This window comes from Notamacropus eugenii, chromosome 1 (assembly GCF_028372415.1).
Source record: "Notamacropus eugenii isolate mMacEug1 chromosome 1, mMacEug1.pri_v2, whole genome shotgun sequence".
Lineage (NCBI taxonomy): Eukaryota > Metazoa > Chordata > Mammalia > Diprotodontia > Macropodidae > Notamacropus > Notamacropus eugenii.
Window position 1 is genome coordinate 39,990,198 of NC_092872.1, and position 20,546 is coordinate 40,010,743.

Here is a 20,546-nt window from a genome sequence, read left to right on the forward strand (position 1 = left end):
GCTGTATTGGTTTTGTTTGTGCAAAATCTTATTAATTTAAAGAAATTTTACTTCCTGTGATCTTCTCCCTTGTTTAGTCAAAAACTCTTCCTTTATCCATAGATCTGACAGGCAAAAATTTTCATGCTCCTCTAATTTGCTTATGGTATCATTCTTTATGTCTAAATCATGTACCCATTTTGACCTTATCTTAGTATACAGTGTGAGATGTTGGTCCATATTTAGTTTTTGTTTTGGTGTGGTTTTTTTTGCCAAATTTCTTTCCAGTTTTACCAGCAATTTTTGTTCATGCCTCTAAAACTCGGATCTCTGGGCTTATCTCACCTCAGACACTTGACACTCACTAGTTGTGTGACCTTGAGCAAATCACTTAACCCCAATTGCCTTATCCTGGGTCATCTCCAGTCATCCTGATGAATATCTGGTCACTGGATTCAGATGGGTCTGGAGGAGAAGTGAGGCTGGTGACCTGCACAGCCCTCCCTCACTCAAAACAAAGTCAAGTGCGAGTCATGTCATTGTTTCTCTGATGGCATGGTCTTCTTTGGCAATGAAAGACAAACTCACACTGTGGTAATTTACTGCAGTGTTTTGTATATGTAACCTATTCTACTGATTGACCACTCTAAATTTTACCCAGTAACAGATTATTTTGATGATTATCACTTTGTAACATAGTTTGAAATCTGGTACTTCTTGGCTGCCTTCCTTCACATTTTTCCCCCATTGGTTTCCTTCATATTCTTATTTTGTTATTATTTTGTTATTTTCTAGCTTTACAAAATAATATTTTTTGTAGTTTGATTGGCATGATACTAATAAGTAAAATAGAATTATCATTTTTATTATATTGGCTTAGCCTACTCATGAGCAAAAAATAATTTCTCCAATTGTTTAGATATGTCTTTGTGTGTAAAGTGTTTTGTAATTGTCATATTCATCCTGAGTTTGACTCTCAAGTATTTTATTTTGTTTGCAGTTATTTTAAATGGAATCTCTATCCCTTCCTGCTGGACTTTTTTGGTTACACACACACACGTGTATGTATATGTAATATATACATGCATGTATACACACACAAATTATATATATACACATATATAACTAATTATGCAGGATTATTTTATATCTTGCAGCTTTGCTAAAATAGTTGTTTTGACTAGTTTTTTAGTTGATTCATTAGAGTTCTCTAAGTATACCATCATATTGTCTTGATAGTTTTATTTCCGTGTTATTCTAGCTCTTTCAATATCTTTTTCTTATCTTAATGCCAATAGCTGGCATCTCTAGTCCAGTAATGAGTAGTAGTGGTGATAATGGTCATCCTTGCTTCACCTCTGATATTATTGGTATCCCCACTACAGATAATTCTTGCTCTTGGTTTTAGATAGAGACTAGTTGTCATTTTAAGAAAGGCTCCATTTATTCCTATGCTTCCTAGTGTATTTAATAGAAATGGGCATTGTGTTTCATCAAAAGCTTTTTCAGCATCTATTGATATAATCAAATTATTTTTATTATTTCTGTTATTGATATGGTCAGTTGTGTTTATTTTTTCCTAATATTGAAATGTCCCTTCATTCTTGGTACAATCCCACCTGGTCATAGTATATTATATGTTTGTGATATAGTACTGTAATCTCCTTGCTAGTATTTTATTTATTCATTTTTGTATTATTACCAATTAGGGAAATTGGTCCATAGTTTTCTTTCCCCATGTTTGATCTCCCTAGTTTAGGTATCAAGACCATATTTGTGTCACAGAAGGAATTTCATAGGACTCCTTTATCTATTTTTTTTCAAATAGTCCATATAGTATCATAATTAATTGTTCTTTAAATGTTTGGTAGAATTTATTTGTGAATCCACCTGGTCCCGGGGATTTTTCCTTAGGGATCTCATTTATAGCTTGTTCATTTTTTTTCTAAATAGGGTTGTTTAAATATTCTATTTCTTTTGTTAATCTTGGCAACTTATATTTTTTGTAAATATTCATCTATTGCACTTAAATTGCCAGGGGTTTTTGCATATATTTGGGCAAAATTTCTCCTTCTAATTGCTTTAATTTCATCTTCATTGGTGGTGTATTCACTTTTTTCATTTTTGATACTGGTAATTTGGTTTTCTTCTTTCTTTTCTTTTTTTAAAATTAACCAAAGATTTATTGCTTTTATTGTTGTTTTCATAAAATCAGCTCCTAGTTTTATTTGTTAGCTCAATGGTTTTTTCAGACTTTTAATTTTATTAACCTCTCATTTGATTTTCAGGACTTTCATTTTGGTGCTTAATTGGGGATTTTTAATTTGTTCTTTTTCCAATGATTTTTTTTTTCAGTTGTTTGCCCAGTTCATTTATGTGCTGTTTCTCTTTTTTATTTTTGTAAGTATTTAGATATATAAAATTTCTCCAAGTACTGCTAGTCTCTGCCCTTTAAGGAGTTTACATGCTGTTGGGTAGAGTGGGAGAAATAAAATATATACATTTATATACATACAGAATATATACAAAGTAAAATCCAGGAAAATTTTTTTTTAGCAAAAGTAGAGGTACTATCACCTGTAGGAATTATAAAAGGTTCCATATAATCTTATGAACTTCTATAAGTTCCTATATATAATTCATATAAGCATATATAAATGTATGTATCTATGTATATATCTGGCAGATAAGTGACAAAGTAGGTGTCAGTCCTGGAGTCAGGAAAATTTGAGTTCAAATCCTACTTCAGACACTAGCTCTGTGACCCTGGACAAGTCACTTAATCTCTGGCTCAGTTTCCTCATATGTAAAATGGGGATAATAATAGTATCAACCTCCCAGGGTTGTGAGGATTAAATGAAATAATAATTGTAAAACACTTAGCACAATGTTTGGCACATAGTAAGCACTACATAAACATTATTTATTTATACTTGAGGCAAGTCTTAAAGATGCAGAAAGATTTTTTAAGAGGAAAAGGTGATGAAGCTGCAGGTACAGATAGATTGGGAGCTGTAGTCACAACCTTGCACACAGGCAGCCCAGGTCATTGGGTCATCTTCTCACTGGACTGAAGCAGAGGTGGGATGTGTCAGCCCGCTGGATGTCTGAGCAGTCTTTTTAAAGGACTATACTGCTCACGTCCTGACAGGAAGATGGGACTAGAAAAGGTTCTCTAAAAATTGGCTGTTTCTCTTAACCTAACCTTGGCCTGCTTACCATGGCAGGTGGGATCCTACCCTGTGGTTAAAACACACACACACACACACACACACACACACACACACACACACACAAATGGAAGACAATTTTATTCACCATGTGCGTGGAAGGTGCACATGCTTATGGACAACGTGAAATACAGTAGACCTGAAAGGTGAACGACTTTTGTTGCAAGAGAACTCTGCAGGTATCTCATCCAAATAGCATCTCTGACTAAAACAATGACAGAAAATAAAGGCCAGCATACCCAAGTCAGAGCTGTATGTATGTTTTTCTAGAATGGCTGCTGTGATGGGGAGTACTCTGAAACTGGCATAAACTTCTTAATCAGAACTAATCTAGTCAGGAAACTTATACACCTCCCAAAAGGAGTGAAGATAGACCCGTGAGAAGGCGATGGTCACTTGTAGGAAAGTGCCACATCCCCATCATCATTGTGTATGCTCCTACTATGATGAACCCCAAGGAGGTCAAAGAAAGATTTTTTTGAAGATCTTCATCATCAATGAAAGAGGACAAGTTTGTAACTGTGGGTGACTTTAATACCAGAGTAGGCTCAGACTATCAGATTTGACAGAGAGGCCTTGGTAGGAGCAGAGATGGTAATAACCATGGCAATGGTCACTTACTGCTGCTGATGTGTGTGTTTTGTGACCTTCTCCTCACCAATCCTATCTTCCATTTACCTAAATTCCCTAAGACTTAGCGGCAACATTGGCATTTAATAGACTATGTCATTTCAAGGAGAAGAGCCAGAATGTGAGAGTGAAGCTTCTGAAGCTCCTCTTCCTCCTCCTCCTAGCTGCTGCCATCTGCTGGAGCTGTTGTCAAAAAAGGAGTATTAGTGCTCTTTTGAGAGATTTCTCTTACCAACAGGTTCAAATAACATATTTTCTTTTGTTAATCAGACCCATAGTCACCCTTGGGCAACATACAAAAGAGCCAATGAAGCAAGTACTAAGGTCTTTTTTCTTTTCAAAAATGTTACTAGGTATTCCTCTCCTTACTCCTAGCTGGTTTACGAGAAATAAATTCTTTCCCACTCTTGTCTTGCCCCTGGCAGCTAGATCCTGCTGCAAGGATCTATACGAGGTCCATACAAATTACCCTGAAGCTTCCATAAGGCTCCCTGATATGCTTAGTATGAGTTGATGGGGGCCTGGAGGAGCTGGTAGACATTGTTCTCTGTTTCTGCTACTAAAGTAAAGGTCCCTGCTTCTCTTATGTAGATAAACACTGCTCCACTTCCCATCCTCCAGACTTAAGTATAAGACCTGGAAACAGGAAAGCGAAACAATGGGAAAAAAGTGTTTACAAATGATTGCACATACTATGGTGTACTTGTTGCCTTGTTATAAAAGAAGGCATGCTGTGTGCTTTAACTTTGATATGATTACATCTGTGCAGTCTATTGTATTGAACCTTAGTACTGTTTGCTATTTATTATCGTCGTCTTATAGCGTGTTATTGATTTAGTGTGTGCCTTGTTCTTTCGGATTTGCCTTCTTTACTCTGTGTCATTTCATACGGCTTTTCCATAGTGCTTTGAATTTTTTTCTAAATGTTTCTAAAGTTTTTTTTCTAAAGTTCTATTATATAGAACTTCAAGGCTTGAAAAGTACTTTATAAACGTTATCTCATTTTCACGATGACTTTGAGAGGTAGATGTTATTACCCTCATTTTAAAGATGAGAAAACTGAGGTATATGGAAGTTTGGTGACTTGCCCAGGATCATACGGCAAATTTCTGAGGCAAGATTTGAACTTGGGTCTTCTGGACTTAAGGTTCAGCACTCAATACAGTGTGTCATTTAACTTCCATATTTATTTATTTTAGTTCCTTAGGATGTAATATTACTTATTTCACTATATTTACATATCACAGTTTATTTAACCATTTCTTATTTCTTCAGTATGTAGCTTGTTTCCAACTCTTGATTATTACAAGTGGTATTGCTATTATATAGACAGGCTTTTCCTCTTGTAAAAAACCTGCTTACTATGTAAACTTGGTGAAAGAATAGCGAGATATGAACATGGAATCTGGCTTTTGATTCATATATAATTTTAAATATATTTTGGATAGTTTTTTTAAAAAAGATGGTTGTCACACCCACTTCTCCTCTACCATATATCTAGATCTTTCTCTTTCTGTACCCACCCACCCACACACACACACACACACACACACACACACGCACTCACACATACACACATCTGAACACTGTTCTGTTGCATTCCTCTTGCTATTTAACGTATCATATTTCACTTTGCAAAAGTTTTTATTTTTGCATATTTAAACACATTAATTTCATCTCTTAGGAAATGATGAAATATCCTTTATGTCTTTAATAAAATCACCGAATCTCAGAATTAGAAGGGTTCTAAGTGGACAACTAGTTTAACTTATGCATGAACAAGAGTCTACTTTTATTCAAGGACCTCTAGAAAGGCAAAACACCACTTCCAAAGGCAGTCCATTGTACCTTTAGATGGTTCCATTAGGAAGCTTTTCTATGAATTGAACATTAATCTGTGCCTCTCTGAAGCTTCTGCATGTTATTCCCAGTTTTGTATTCTGGAACCAAGCAGACTTCCCCACCCCCTATTTCACTTTCTCAGGATAGCCCTTCAGATATTGATGACAGCTATCTATCTTCTTCTCTAGCCTCCCTGCCCCACCCCAACTTCTCTCTTCCAGGTTAAATAGCCCTAGTATCTTCAATCCATCTGTGAATGGCATAATCTCAAGCCCCCTTTCCACCCTGTTTCCCTTCCTCTTAAGATTCTTCACCTACTCACTGTCTTTGAAATGTGGCATCTAGCCCTGGACACAGTACACTAAATGTGATCTGTGGACTTTTAGTGTATTGGAATTGTCGCTCCTTGGTCTTGGGCATTCTGCCTCAAGCAACTGAAGGGTGTTTTTATCATTTTTTGCTGCCTATCCCATAAGTTCATATTGAACTTGTGGTTTGGAAAAATGTGGTTTAATTTTTTACCCCTCTTTCCACTTGTGATGAGGTAGCTATTTAACTTCCTTCCAGTTTTAAAATATTGATTAAAAATGTAACCTTTTGACTTGTCTGGCATTTTTCTTCTCTTTTTGATTTACTGCATATTATATGAGGTATGGTTAAATTATTTCCTGTATCATTATCTCGTTGTTAAATTTGAAGTCCTTATAATAGTTTGAATCTATTTATTAAATACTCTGTTGATTTTTTTTGTATCTTTGAACCAATTTTTTTGCATATAATACAAATGTCCCTTTACAATAATGTTTTCAAATATGAGTGGACACATTTATAATAATTTAGTCCTTCAGTGGATCTTTGATCTCATCAACATATTTATTTCCTCCTATCAGCACAATTAACAACCCATCCATGCCTTTCTGTCCTGTGCAATTCTTGCCCATGCTGTCCTATAGATCCTTCCTTGAAGATGAATGCGTCACAATGGAGGCTCTCCTCTAGGTCTTTTTACACTTTGTACTTTCCAGTGCAGTTCCTTGTGTGTCCATCTATTGCCTCATGTTACCCATGTCGTCTTACCCGTGACCACAGCAAACTCATTATCATTACTTGGAAAAACATACACTTAGATACATACCTATGGTATTCTTTGATCATTCTCCCAGGTGATTTTTCAATATCTTATAGATATTTCAAAATATCTTGCAAATAGTTTCATTAGAATTGTATTAAACTTCTATATTAACTGAGGTCATATTATCATCATTACTATATTTGGACTATTGAGAGGCAGTGTAGTATAATGGAAAGAGTAGGTTATGATATCAAAGCCAGGTCAGCCACTTACTTTCTTTGTAGCCATGAGCAAATCTATCAGCCTCTCTGAGCCTTAATTTCCTCATCTTTAAAATGAAAGGGATTAGAAGATGACTTATAATTTTTCATTTCAGATTGAGGATCCAATGAATAGTCACAATTTGGATTTATATTCTAATTTTTTGGAGGGCAAAGTCAAATTTGTGCTTGAAGTTCATAGTTGATATGCAGAATTGTTACACATCTTCAAAAGGAGGAGAAAAATAAATGGACACTGGGTGGCAGAATAAGCCTATTATTGAGGTCCGTAATCATGTGATTTCAGTTCACTGATATGTGAAAATCCTTGGATGAATTTTCTCTACCTTGGAGGAAAATATGCAAAAAATTCTGACGGTAAGATGTGTGTTTTAGAAAGCATCTCTAAATTAGTAAGCACTTCTTATTACATATTGACATGAATATTTGTTATTTTTCTTGAAATTCTATTTCCTTTTCCCGTCTCACTCTCCTCCATCTCCCTTTTAAAAGACATTCATACCCTTGATAAAGTCCCTGCTTGGACAATTGCTTTCTCACAATCACCAGAAGCTCCCAAGGTCCAGAAAATTCAGTCCCCCTTTAAAGACTGGAAATAATGCGAATACCTTGACACTGTGAAGATGAACACAATGGATTTGGAGGTAGAGGACCTCAGTTTATCTGCTGGATCTGCCACTGGATGGCTCTGTGGTCTTGGGAAAGTCACTTCAGATCTTTGGGCCTCAGTTTCTTCATTTGTAAAATGAAGACTTTGGATTAGATGGTCTCCTAGGCTCTTTTCTGATCTTTAGCTCTAATGAACATACTAAGAAGTAATCTTTAATACTGTTTCAGCCAGTTTTGCTTCTTGTGATTTTAAAGATACTGGAAAAAAGCCCCATCCCATTTCTCTTAAATACACTTAAGTATCTAACCAACAAATATTTTTAAGTGCTTGATACGTAGTAGGCATTGTGGTAAGTATGTACAAAGTATTGCGTACATGTACAAATGAAACATTCACTACTTGTACTACGGTATTAAGTAATTTATGAAGCAGTTACTATGTATCAGACTCTGCTAAGCAGTGGGGATAGAAAGGAGGGTAAAAGACTAGTCCCTGCTCTTGAAAAGCTTACCATGTAATGGTAATTTGTGCTCTGGTGGGCTTGCATCTTAATAGGGGAGATAACAACACATTTAAAAATATAGATAGCATAAATACAAAGTTAATATACACACAAAATAGTTAAATAAAAGGTAGTTTGGGAAAGGGAGTTGTGGGGGACAGGAAAGGCTTTTGCAAAAGGTGCTAGGGGAGCGATATCATGAAGGAAGGGAAGGGGGTTCTCTGTGGCTGGAGTAAGAAGGAAATGCATTCCAGGAACAAAGGCAAATTTGAGGAACAGCGAGAAGACCAGTTTTTGCCCAGATAGGAGAGTATGAGGGTGGGAGAAATAACCAGTGAGACTGTCCAGCTATGCTATGAATTACATATATTAAGTGAGAGCCTCTGCTGGGATTATTTGGACCCTGCTGCTCAATTGCTAGTACACATTGAGATGGTGTATTTGTTATTTCTCTTGAAATTCCATCTCCCCTTCCCACCTCACCCTCTTCCTTTTTAAAGGACGATCAGTACCTTTGATAAAGTTCCTGCTTGGACAATTACTCTTTCACAATCACCAGAAGCTCCCAAAGTACAGACAATTCAGTCACCCTTGAAAGACTGGAAATAATGTGAATACAACACTTGAATCAGAAAATTCTGTATATTGACAATTAACTTCAAGCATAATTTTGACTTTATCCTCCAAAAAAGTAGAATATAAATCCAAATTGTGCTTATTCATTGGATCATTGATTTGGGGCTGAGGAGGACATTGGTAGTCATGTAGTTTAATCCCATTTATTTTAAAGGTGAGGAAATTAAAAGTCAGAGAGGTTGAGGGATTTGCTCATGGCTACAAAAAGTATGTAAGGGACTGGCTTTGATACCACAGCCAGCTCTTTCCATTGTGCCACACTGCCTCCCCTTAGCTCAAATATAGTAATGATGATATTACCTCAGTTAATATGGAGATTTAATAAAATTACAGTGCAATTACAAATTAGAATACCTGTTTTATAAAGGGGCTGTATAATTTAACTGTCACTTGAGTCTCATTGTGGCATCCTTTAAAAATATTGTATCATTGTAGGAAAAGCTCCACTCTATGGCATGAAGAGACCTGGGGGCTTGTCCTGGCTCTGCCACTAGTATTAATAGCTGACATTTATCTGCTGTTTTAAGATGTAAACATTTACTATAACTCCAACCCTATTTTTACAACAACCTTATGAAGTAGGTAATTCAAATGTTATTACTACCATTTTACAGATGAGCAAACTGAGATAGAGTAGTGAAGTAACTTACCTGCGGTCAAAATGCTACCAAATGTTGAAGCAGAGTTTTGAACTCAGGCCTTCTGACTCTAAACCCAGCTATTAGTTCCATTGTACCACATTACTTTACAGGGAGCTTATTTCTCCTTTATCAGCATCATTTTCCTTATCTTGAAAATGAAGGGTTTGAACTAGAAGATCTCAGATATCTTTGTAGAAAGTAGTTGTTATACTAGTCATCAAATTGACCTTGGCTTTTGACCTTAGTGTTGGCTTTATCACAGCAAGAAAGAACCACAGGGAAGAACAAAGGACATTACTCCATTAAAATATACTTTATTTTCCTTTGGAGAGCAATTAATGAGTCCACAACAAAGGACATAATGGCTGTAGTATGTTAGGATTTAAAATGTTCTCCTCACAGCAAGTCTGTGGGGGTAGGGAATACAAATGGGAATACAATATCCCCATTTTACAGATCTGATTGTTGAGCAAAGATTAATTAAGTGACTTGCTCAGGATGCCCTGTGAGAAGCAGGATTTGAACTTGAGTCTCAAACTAGTCCTTTTTTGGGGGGAGGGGAGGCAATTGGGGTTAAGTGACTTACCCAGGGTCACACAATTAGTAAATGTCTGAGGCCAGATTGGAACTTAGGTCCTTCTAACTCTAGGGCTAGTACTCTATCCATTGTGTCCCCTTGCACTCTTAATACCACACTACCTCTCATGAAATCTGAAGTCTGAAATGAAAGTTAAATCCCCTTGTATATACTATTTTATTGTCCCAAGGCCAATCCCTTCCTTTCTCTGAGGTTTATATTCTTCATGCAAAGTGAAGGGATTAAACTGGCTGATTGCCAGGGTGCTCTTTAGCTCTACCTCTTGATGATATATCTTTGGAGTTGAGATAGCCTGGTTTTAAGTCCAACTTCCCCAAGTTTTAGGGGCATTTTAGAGGTTTGGCCTTCTCTGAATACATACCTTTAAGACTGGGATGGCTATTACCCTTGTTGAAATCCAAGATTCTTCCCTAAATGCTAAACATTTGACAATAATGCTTTTGAGTTTATCTGGGTCATTGGTTCAAGCTAAATTCTGACTTGATGCTTTGTCCAAAGTCTTTCAAATTATCTCTGTCATTGTGTCAGGGAACATTTAACTGTAGTGGTCAACAGTATGATAAGACAGCCCTAAAAGCTATTGGAATCTTGTGTTGCATTAGTAAAGGGAGAATGAAGCAGATATTTGTCCTCTATCTTGGTCAGATTCCATCTAGATTATTGTAGTCACTTCTGGGTATCATATTTTAAGGGGCACATTGACCAATATATTGAGAGTAGCCAAAATAGGGGGTTCAAAGCCATGCCATATAATAACCAGTTAAAAGAACTAGTCATGGTGAGCCCAAGGAAGAGAAGATTTAGGTGGTGGCAGGAGGACAAGGTGGCTGTATTCAAGTATTTGAAGGACACTCATGCAAAAGAGGAACTAGTCTTACTCTAACTGATTCTGAGACAAAACTAGGCAGTATGGCTGGAGGTTGTAGAGAGTCAGATTTTAGCTTGATAGAAGAAGAAGTTAATCAATTTCTAGACAGATTTAACTGCTAACAACAGGAAAGAGAACATTTCTCAGAAACTCTTAGCCAGAAAATACTTGATCTCCTTGGAAGAGATATGACAACCCATGGTGATATTGATTTAAAGTACAGTTGTGTGATAGCATAATCTTGAAGTTTTTTAGTATATAGGAAAAAGTTGAACTAACCAGCATATGTGAAGCTGAGTGAAATACATGTATGCAGGTGTAGTTTTGAAATAGATTTGTCCAGGAAAGACATGTGAACAGCCAATCCAAGTTAGAAACAGATTGGGATAGTGAGCAATCATTTTGGTATGTCACGCAAGCAGAGAAAAAAAAGTAAGCCATTCTTCAGCAGGAGGGCAAATTTGAAAAAAAAATTGGGGAAATGGGCTAAGGAGAAGGGAAACTGTGTTTGCCCCTGACAGTTTTGTATCTGATGATCCAGGAGCGAAAATATGTGGAAAGTATAAAAAATTTTGTAAAGACCGTTAAGCAATGTGGAACAAAATGGAAAGCCTATGCAACTTGGGCTTTATGAAAAGCATGTATTGGTAGAAAAGGACTATTAGCTTATTTCAAGGAAGAATGTACAACCTTCTATATTAGAAGCAAAAGCAGTGGGAAAGTGAGAAAAAGGAGAGGAAACAATAGCACAATTATTAGATAAAAACTATTGGGAGGTTATTCCAATAAAGATGAAGGGTCTATTCTAAGAACACAATTAAAAATTGTAGATTATGATTTGGAGGGTGAAAATAAAGTTGAGAAATGAGGTGAAGTGGACCCAACAGTAGAGTGAGTTACTAAATCAATATTAATTTGCAACAGAGGCAATTTGAGTTATATGTGATATGTGTGTGTTCGTTCTTTGTTGCCAAAGAAGGCCATGTCATCAGAGAAATGATGACATGGTTTCACTTGACTTTGTTTTGAGTGAAGGAGGGCTGTACAGGTCACCAGCCTCACTTCTCCTCCAGTGACCAGATATTCATCAGGATGACTGGAGATGACCCAGGATGAGGCAATTGGGGTTAAGTGACTTGCCCAAGGTCACACAGCTAGTGACTGTCAAGTGTCTGAGGTGAGATTTGAACTCAGGTCCTCCTGACTCTCTGCATTGGTGCTCTATCATCTGCACCACCTAGCTACCCCATGTGATATGTACCAGTTTGAAAAATGAAATGGAAAAATCCAAGACAGGATTTAAAAAACATAACAGGCCAGGATTAAATATAATTTTTGAAAGAACATACTATGGACTTGAAACTTAATCATTAAAGAGAAAGATAGAGCCTTCTGTTATATTTTAGAAGATAGAATAAATGTGAGACAGAAATAGAGTTCCTTCCAACTCTAGCACTTATGAACCCAGGACTGGTGTGTGAGAACTAGACACTTCCTAGCGCACTTCTGACAGCATGCCATCCATAGGGAGAGCAAGGACAAACAGAGGACTATGTCCACAAAATATTCAGAAACCCTAAGCAGATCCTTGGTGCATTTGGTAGATCTGTGAAGGATTTTTGGAAAAAAATTATGGAAAAGAAATGCACAGGATAAGAATATATGACTAGATGTGATTGGCATGAGTAGAATGCCAATGAGATGATATATACTTTACATATTAAAATGATGTTTATTACTTTGTATTTATATTTTTATGATTTGGGGGTTTGGCTATAGGTTTTCTAAGGTTCAAAAGAAACAGAAAATAATGTGCCTTTACTAAAAGGTAGTAACTAGAATTATTTTAGGACTAAGGTATTTTAATCCCCAAGCATAATTTTTGGAGGCCTAAAATATTGATGATTCATGTTCACATAGTTCTTGAAGGGTTAAGAAAACTCTCCCTTTGGAACAAGTGACATGATTGGCCCAGAATCACACAGCCAGTGAGTGTAAGAGTCTGGGTTCTAACTGAGGTCCGAGGACTTTAGTGTTCTTGCTATGACAGCTAGAAAATATGGCAAGTTCTTTTATCTGGCCTTGAACTCTGTTACCTAGCATGGTTCAGGAGTGAAGGAGTTAGTGAGGAAAAGCAGTATCCCAGTTGACAGAGGTTGAATGATATGTTGGAAATGTACCTTAATATAGTTGTGTGGCTTCATAAATGAGCGAATACCCCTGAGTGTCAGGTTCTTCATCTGTAGAATGGGAATAATGATGTCTACATCACATACCATACAGGATTGTTGTGAGGAAAACTCTTTTTGAAACTTAAAGCACTTTTAAAAACCCTGTAATTTTAAAAACAGATTTAGTGTGTATTTATGAGTAATTCTTGTTAAAAATTAATTTATTTTTAGTTTTCAGCATTCATTTCCACAAGATTTTGAGTTTCAAATTTTCTTCTCATCTTGCCCCTCCCTTTCCCCAAGATGGCATGCATTCTGATTACTCCTTCCCCAGTTTGCCCTCCCTTCTATCACCCCCTCCATCCCTTTCCCCCTTTCTTTCCTATAAGGCAAGATAGATTTCTATACCCTATTCATTGCCGGTTTATCTTATTTCCCAGTTGCATGTAAAAACAATTTTTAACATTTGTTTTTAAAACTTTGAATTCCAAATTCTCTCCCTTCTTCCCTTTCCACCCACCCTCATTGAGAAGGCAAGCAACTCAACATGGATTATACGTGTGCAATTATACATAACACTTCCACAATAGTCATGTTGTGAAAGACTTTATTTCCCTCCTTCCTATACCGCCCCCTACTTATTCTATTTTCTCCTTTGACCCTGTCCCTTTTCAAAAGTGTTTGCTTCTGACTACCCCCTTCCCCAATCTGCCCTCCCTTCTATCATCCCCCATCTTATCCTCTTCCCCCTTACTTTCCTGCAGGGCAAGATACCCAGTTGAGTGTGTATGTTATTCCCTGCTTAAGCCAAATCCAATGAGAGTAACCTCCATTGTGAAACCTTTTTCTTGCCTCGTTTATGTGAGATAATTTGCTCCATTCTATCTCTCCCATTCTCCTCCTAGTATATTCCTTTTTTACCCCTTAATTTTATTTTTAGATATCATCCCTTCATATTCAACTCACCCTGTGCCCTCTATCCACCTACCTACCTACCTATCTATCAATCTGTCTGTCTGTCTGTCTGTCTGTCTTTCTGTCTATCTCTTCCAACTATCCTAATATAGAGAAAGGTCTCATGAGTTACAAATATCATCTTTCCATGCAAGAATGTAAACAGTTCAACTTTAATAAGTCCCTTATGATTTTTCTTTCCTGTTTATCTTTTCATGCTTCTCTTGATTCTTGTATTTGAAAGTCAAATTTTCTATTCAGCTCTGGCCTTTTCATCAAAAATGCTTAAAAGTCCTTTATTTCATTAAATGTCTATTTTTTCTCCTGAAATATTGTACTTGGTTTTGCTGGGTTTTAATCCTAGCTCATCTGCCCTCTGGAATATTCCAAGCCCTTTGATCCCTTAATGTAGAAGTTGCTAGATCCTGATTTTATTTCCACAGTACTTGAATTGTTTCTTTCTGGCTGCTTGCAATATTTTCTCCTTGACCTGGGAACTCTGGAATTTGGCTAAAATATTCCTAGGAGTTTTCCTTTTGGGATCTCTTTCAAGAGGCAATCAATGGATTCTTTCAATTTCTATTTTGCCTTCTGGTTCTAGAGGTAGGGTATATGTAGTTGGCTCTGGGGAGCAGGGTCTAGACAAGGTTCTAGAGGGTTCAAGTTTTCCTTGATCATTTCTTTCTCTTTTTGATCATGGCTTTCAGGTAGTCCAATAATTTTTATATTATCTCTCCTGGATCTATTTTCCAGGTCAGTGGTTTTTCCAATGAGATATTTCACACCATCTTCTATTTTTCATTTTTTTGGTTCTGTTTTATAATTTCTTGATCTCTCCTAAAGTCATTAGTTTCCATTCACTCCATTCTAATTAGGAAGCAATTATTTTTTTCAGGGAGCTTTTAGATTGCTTTTTCCATTTGGCCAATTCTGCATTTTAAGGCATTCTTCTCCTTATTGACTTTTTGGACCTCTTTTGCCATTTGGGTTAATCTACTTTTTAAGGTATTATTTTCTTCAGTATTTTTTTTGGGGAGGGTTTCCTTTAGCAAGTTGTCGACTAGTTTTTCATGATTTTCTTGCATCACTCTCATTTCTCTTCCCAATTTTTCCTCTACTTCTCTTACTTGATTTTCAAAATTCTTTTTGAGCTCTTCCATGGCCTGAGACCAGTTCATATTTTTCTTGGAGGCTTTGTATGGAGGACCTTTGACTTTGTTGTCTTCTTCTGGTATGTTTTGATCTTCTTTGTCAACAAAGTAAGCTTCTGTAGTCTTGAGGTTTTTTTATGCTGTCTATGCATCTTCCCAGACAAATATTTGACTTTGAAACTCTTTGTCAAAGTAGGACTCTGGTTCCAGTGGGTATGGGTGTGGATTTCAGCTGTATCAGCTGCTCAATCCCTCACTGTCTGTGGACCCAGACCTCTGGAAAGTGTTGCCACTACTACTGCTGCTGCAGTAATGCTGCTTCTGCCACCATCTCACCGGCCCTGGGGCTAGAGTCAGACTCTAGCCAGACAGTGCTGCTCTTTCACCCAGGTCCCACAGAATTTTCCCACTGTTTTTCCAGTCTATGCTGTCTTTGGCCTTTTTGGGTTGAGAAGTTTAGAAACTGCCACAGCTGCCAGTGATTCAGTTCTCTGAGACATGCTCCAGCCCTATCTGTGTTGGCATGGCCATTGCAGGACTGCACTGCAGTTCTAGCCTAGTGCATCCTTCCTGTTGACGTTCCAGGTTGTCTTGGGCTGGAGATTTGTTTCACTCTGTCATTTTGTGGGTTCTCTAGACCTAGAATTTTTTTAGAGCCATTTTTACAGGTATTTGGAGATGTTTGGGGGAGAGCTCCAGCAAGTCCCTGCTTTTACTCCACCATCTTGGCCCTGACTTTCTTTATGAATAATTCTTAAAGCATTAAACCTCTTATTGAACACCATTTAATCTTTTTTCTGTTGTTGATTCAGAAGGCACTTCAAGATAATTGAAATGTCTGAGAGAAATTATTAAGAACATTCATTATCATTGTACATTTAAGTATGTGATGTTAGCTTGAGTGTTCCAGCTTATATAGTGCCGGATAATGTAGTTTTTATTGAATTAAAATATAATCAGGATAACACAGCACTTTGTAAAATGTTTACAGTTAAGGTATTTGACATCTTATTTATTCAAAGATGTGTATGTCCATATTTATTTTACATATGTCTGTATGCATATGAACTTAATTCATTTTGTTGATGACTTTTGTTTTTACATCACATTCATTTTTGGAAATAACACTTCCCTGTCACATCCCTCAGATCAAACTCTCTTGTAACAAAGAAAAGCAATTGAATGAAAATATCCAATACTATGGTCATGTCCGACAATGTGTGCAAGATTCAGTTGGCAATATTTTAAAAATAACTTCCCGTTTTAAGAAACATGATTTAATATGCTCGTTTCTATCTAAGATCATTGGACTTAGAGCAGGAAGAGGACCTTAGAGATCATGTAATCTAGACTCATCTTGCTGAAGAGGAAACAGGCCCAGAGAGATGCAGTAACTTACTTGCTCAAAGTTTCTAGGGAGTAAATGGCTGAGGAAATATGGTTAGACGCAGATCTTCATTACTCATTCTCATTCAACTCTGATTCAGGCTGTATATAGCATGGGATAAATGGAGCTTGGGTGAAGGATGCTAATACTGAGCCCATATTTCCTTTTTAAGGGGACAGATTTTTACAGTCCTTTTTCTAGACCCAGTTCCCCAGAGCCAACCTCCATCAGGGATGCAGATGTACTTGTGGCACTTGATGGCGAATGAGCTCTCTCCTCCTAGAGACTCTCTATGTAGATGACTCTCTTTGCCACTGCATCCACCCCTCCCCTCTTGGACTTTCTTTTGTACCAATATCAGTTTAGGCTCTTTACAGCTCTTCCCCCAACATAATCACTTACAAAGAATTCAGTTCTGATTGTTGCCACGGCTTTCTATGGCATCTTGAAGAGCTCATCTCAGGGACATTATCAAAAAGTTGGGTTAATGTCAGAGAAGGATGTTTTCTATTAGGATCCTGCATTTGAAAGCTTTGGGAGAAGAGCAAAGTGATAATTTTTTTTAATCTAATGATTTTTGGTACTCTTAAAATGTCATATTAGTGATAAAATTACATTTAGTGTTAGTGTTGCTGTGTTAAATAAGCCTTTAATGACACATTATTCAACAATCAATTAAATTCAACAGGTACTTGAAGTTCCTCCTATGTACAAAACCCTGTGTTGGATGCTGGGGATGAAAAGACGATAAAATTTTATTTAGAAGATTTGGATTTAGAAGAGACCTTACAGGCCATAGAGTTCATCCAATCTATTTTATAAATAAGGAAACTGAGGCCTGGTAAGGTTAAGTGACTTGTGCAGGGATCACATAGCCAATAAATACCTTGATCTGAACCCCAGTCTTCCTGGTTCCAAGTCCAGACCCCTGTCCAATTATGCCACAATGAAAAGTAGCAAGACATTCTTTGACATCAGGGAGTTTGCAATGGAAAGCAGTGTAAATAGTGTACCATTAGTGTCAATACTGGTCTTACATTTAGAAGACCTGAATTTGAATTATATCTTCACTGCAGAATAGTTGTGTCAGCTGGAGCAAGTTTTCTTAACTTTTTCTGAACATTAGCTTCCTCGTCTGGAAAATGAGGATTATTAATACTTGTATGTCTATTGTTTTGAATAATGGCTTCTGCACAACTAAAAATTTCTATATAAATATGAATTATTGTTATACTTTAGAAGTGGTTTTATATATATATACATATATATGGATACATACTTTAGAAATGGTTACGAAATAATATATACAAAGGAGAGATCTGGGCTATATTGGAGAGACCAAATTTCCAATTTCTAAAAAAATGTGAGGAGGGAGGGGTCAGTATCTCAAAGAGGAGGGGGCATCTGAAGCTGAAACTTGAAAGGAAAGGATTTCAAGAGGCAGAAATGAGGAGGGAGTGCCTCTTTTCCTAGGGGATAGGACTTAAACTATTGTATAGAGATGGGAGAAAGCAAGGTAATGTAAAACAAGGATGGAAAGTATAATTAAGAATACGTCATTGTGGTCTCTTCTCTCTCTGCCACTTCACTCATTTCACTCTTGGAGGAAAGACATTAATCAGAATCAGAGAAAGAAGAGGAAAGACAATTATATCTACATATTTAATTTAAAGCTATTTGTTTTCTTGGCTCACTGTGCTGAAAACATCCCTTTCTAGAGTTCTCATAAATAAAACTCAACCAACCATCCCTCTTCCTTAGCTACTGAGTTTTTGTTTTGTTGTGTTTTGTTTTGTTTTATTTGCTTGTTTTTACAAAGGCTGCTATAAGCCTGACTTCCTTTCTCCCTCCATCTTCAATAACTGCAGTATGTACACATGAGCATGACTTGTCCGGTGCCTCAGTGTCAATATCTTCATTTCCTAGGTTTCATATTGATGTTTCAGAATGATAACATCTCTGTATTCTAAATCAACACATCTGGTAGTCAAGAGATTCTAGTTCTATGTTTGGTTCACAGATATGCCATGAATTAGCTGTGTAACCGTGGACAAATTCATTTTTCTGACTGTGACATGCCTTCCTTCTCTCTAGAATGAGGTGGTTTGAAAAGAGGAGCTCAGGTATTTTCTATCTTGAAAATTCTGTGATTTTGTGATTTCTTTTACTCTTCTCTGGCCTGGAATATCTTTTGACTGGCTTCCCAGTGCAGATTGATTCCTTATTCGAGAGAGTTTATAATAGTAGCTCATTTATATAATGTTTGAAGGTTTACAAAGCACTTTTTATCACAGTAAAACCCATGATTCTACTTTACAAACGTTGTATTGCAGCCCAATAGGCCTACTTGTTGTTCCCTGAACTCCACATGCCATCTCCTCCAGACTCTTTGTCTACAGGTTGTTGTCTCTCAAAACACATTGCCTCTTGGAATCCTTAGCTTGATTCAAGGCATACCTCCCATACCACTTCCTGCAAGAAGTCTCTCCTAATTCCTCTTATCAATATTCTTTCCCTCCTCGAATTATTATATGTATGCTTATTAGTTCCCATATGAAGTGTCAGTTAGTTCCTTGAAAGGAGGAACTATTTTTGGTTTTCTCTTAGTATATGCTCTTAGTATATTCTCTTAGTATATATGGTTTTCTCTTAGTATATATGGGCATATACTATACAGCCCTTGCGCATAGTAATCCGAATAGTAAGGCTTGTTGGTTTGGATCAGATTTGAGGGATAGCCTGAAAGTACTATTACCCCAATTTACAGGTGCAGAAGCTAATGTACAGAGTAGTTAAATGACTTACCCAGGCTAACAGCTGGAGATTTGAAACCAGGTCTCTTGACTACTGTTTCCTCTAAATCACACCATTGAGACTAAGCATATTTACATTATAATATATAAAACTAAATATGTATGTGTGTATATAGAAAATTACATATAATATGTATTAAGTACATACACACATATGTGTGTATATACATATATATACATAGACACACCCGTATACATATATATATATGCATGTGTGTGTGTGTGTGTGTGTGTAAAATTCCATGGAATAGAGGGATCCGGGAGGTATTTTTTAATGATAGAGAGAAGGAATTATATAAACTAATAGGCTCACAACAATCAGATTTGGGAATATCCTTTATTTTATTATAGAAGGTGCTGGACTCTAAATCCAAGACTTGGAATTTGTAAAATGGGACAATTGGATCATTCTTTGATTGAGTCACTGATGCCTTGATCTGAATTGAGTATGATTTCAACCTATTCCGAGAGCCATCACTGCCTATGCCTCAGTGAACCTTCATGATTCCAAGGTCAAGGATTGATTATATACTTTTCTTGCCATGGGTTCATTATTTTGTATTTATCTTTTGTCTTGTTTCTTCCTTTATTTTTAGAGGGGTCACTGCTGGCCTACTATGAAGCCAACACACGGGATTTTCTGTTCCCTGAACCCAGGCTGACTCCTGTATATCCTGGAGTAGACCGAGAAGTACTGATGAGGACGCCTCAAGGCTTCCCAGTAAGTTATCAGTGCCCAGCCACCTCTTGCTGTGTAAGGAAAACTCGGGATCTATCTATTTTCATCTCTGTTCTGATAATGCTTTGCTGCAGGACCTTTGGCAGACCACTTCATACTGAGGAGAAGAACCCATTTCTTTTTAGGGGTATAATTAAGCAAGTATGGTTAACTCAGTGAATATTAGGCACTTAGGATATCAAACAGCACCCATACCCCACTGCTGAACTGAGACCTGAAACTCTTCTATACCTATGCTAAGCCGTACTCATAACCACATTTCCCTTGGAATGGGTATAAAGTTTTATTTTTCATTTTCCTCAGTAGATTTTAAAAAGAGCATGGGAAGATCCTGAAGCTATCAGCAGAAGGCAATTGATTTAGCATGAACAAATGCCACTACACATCTTGTATTTTGAACTTTTCAAAGTGCTTTCATGCCTATGATCTCATTTGAACCTCA

General features: G+C 36.8%; 1 protein-coding gene across 2 annotated transcripts in view; it reads left to right on the forward strand.

Moving 5' to 3' along the window:
* Positions 1-20,546, forward strand: part of SPATA6L (spermatogenesis associated 6 like) — an 87,204-nt gene that overhangs the window by 19,599 nt on the left and 47,059 nt on the right. For both annotated transcript variants that reach the window (XM_072597375.1, XM_072597383.1), the window contains exon 5: positions 19,962-20,086. In XM_072597375.1, the coding sequence (XP_072453476.1) occupies positions 19,962-20,086 (125 nt within the window). The remainder of the gene's footprint in view (positions 1-19,961; positions 20,087-20,546) is intronic.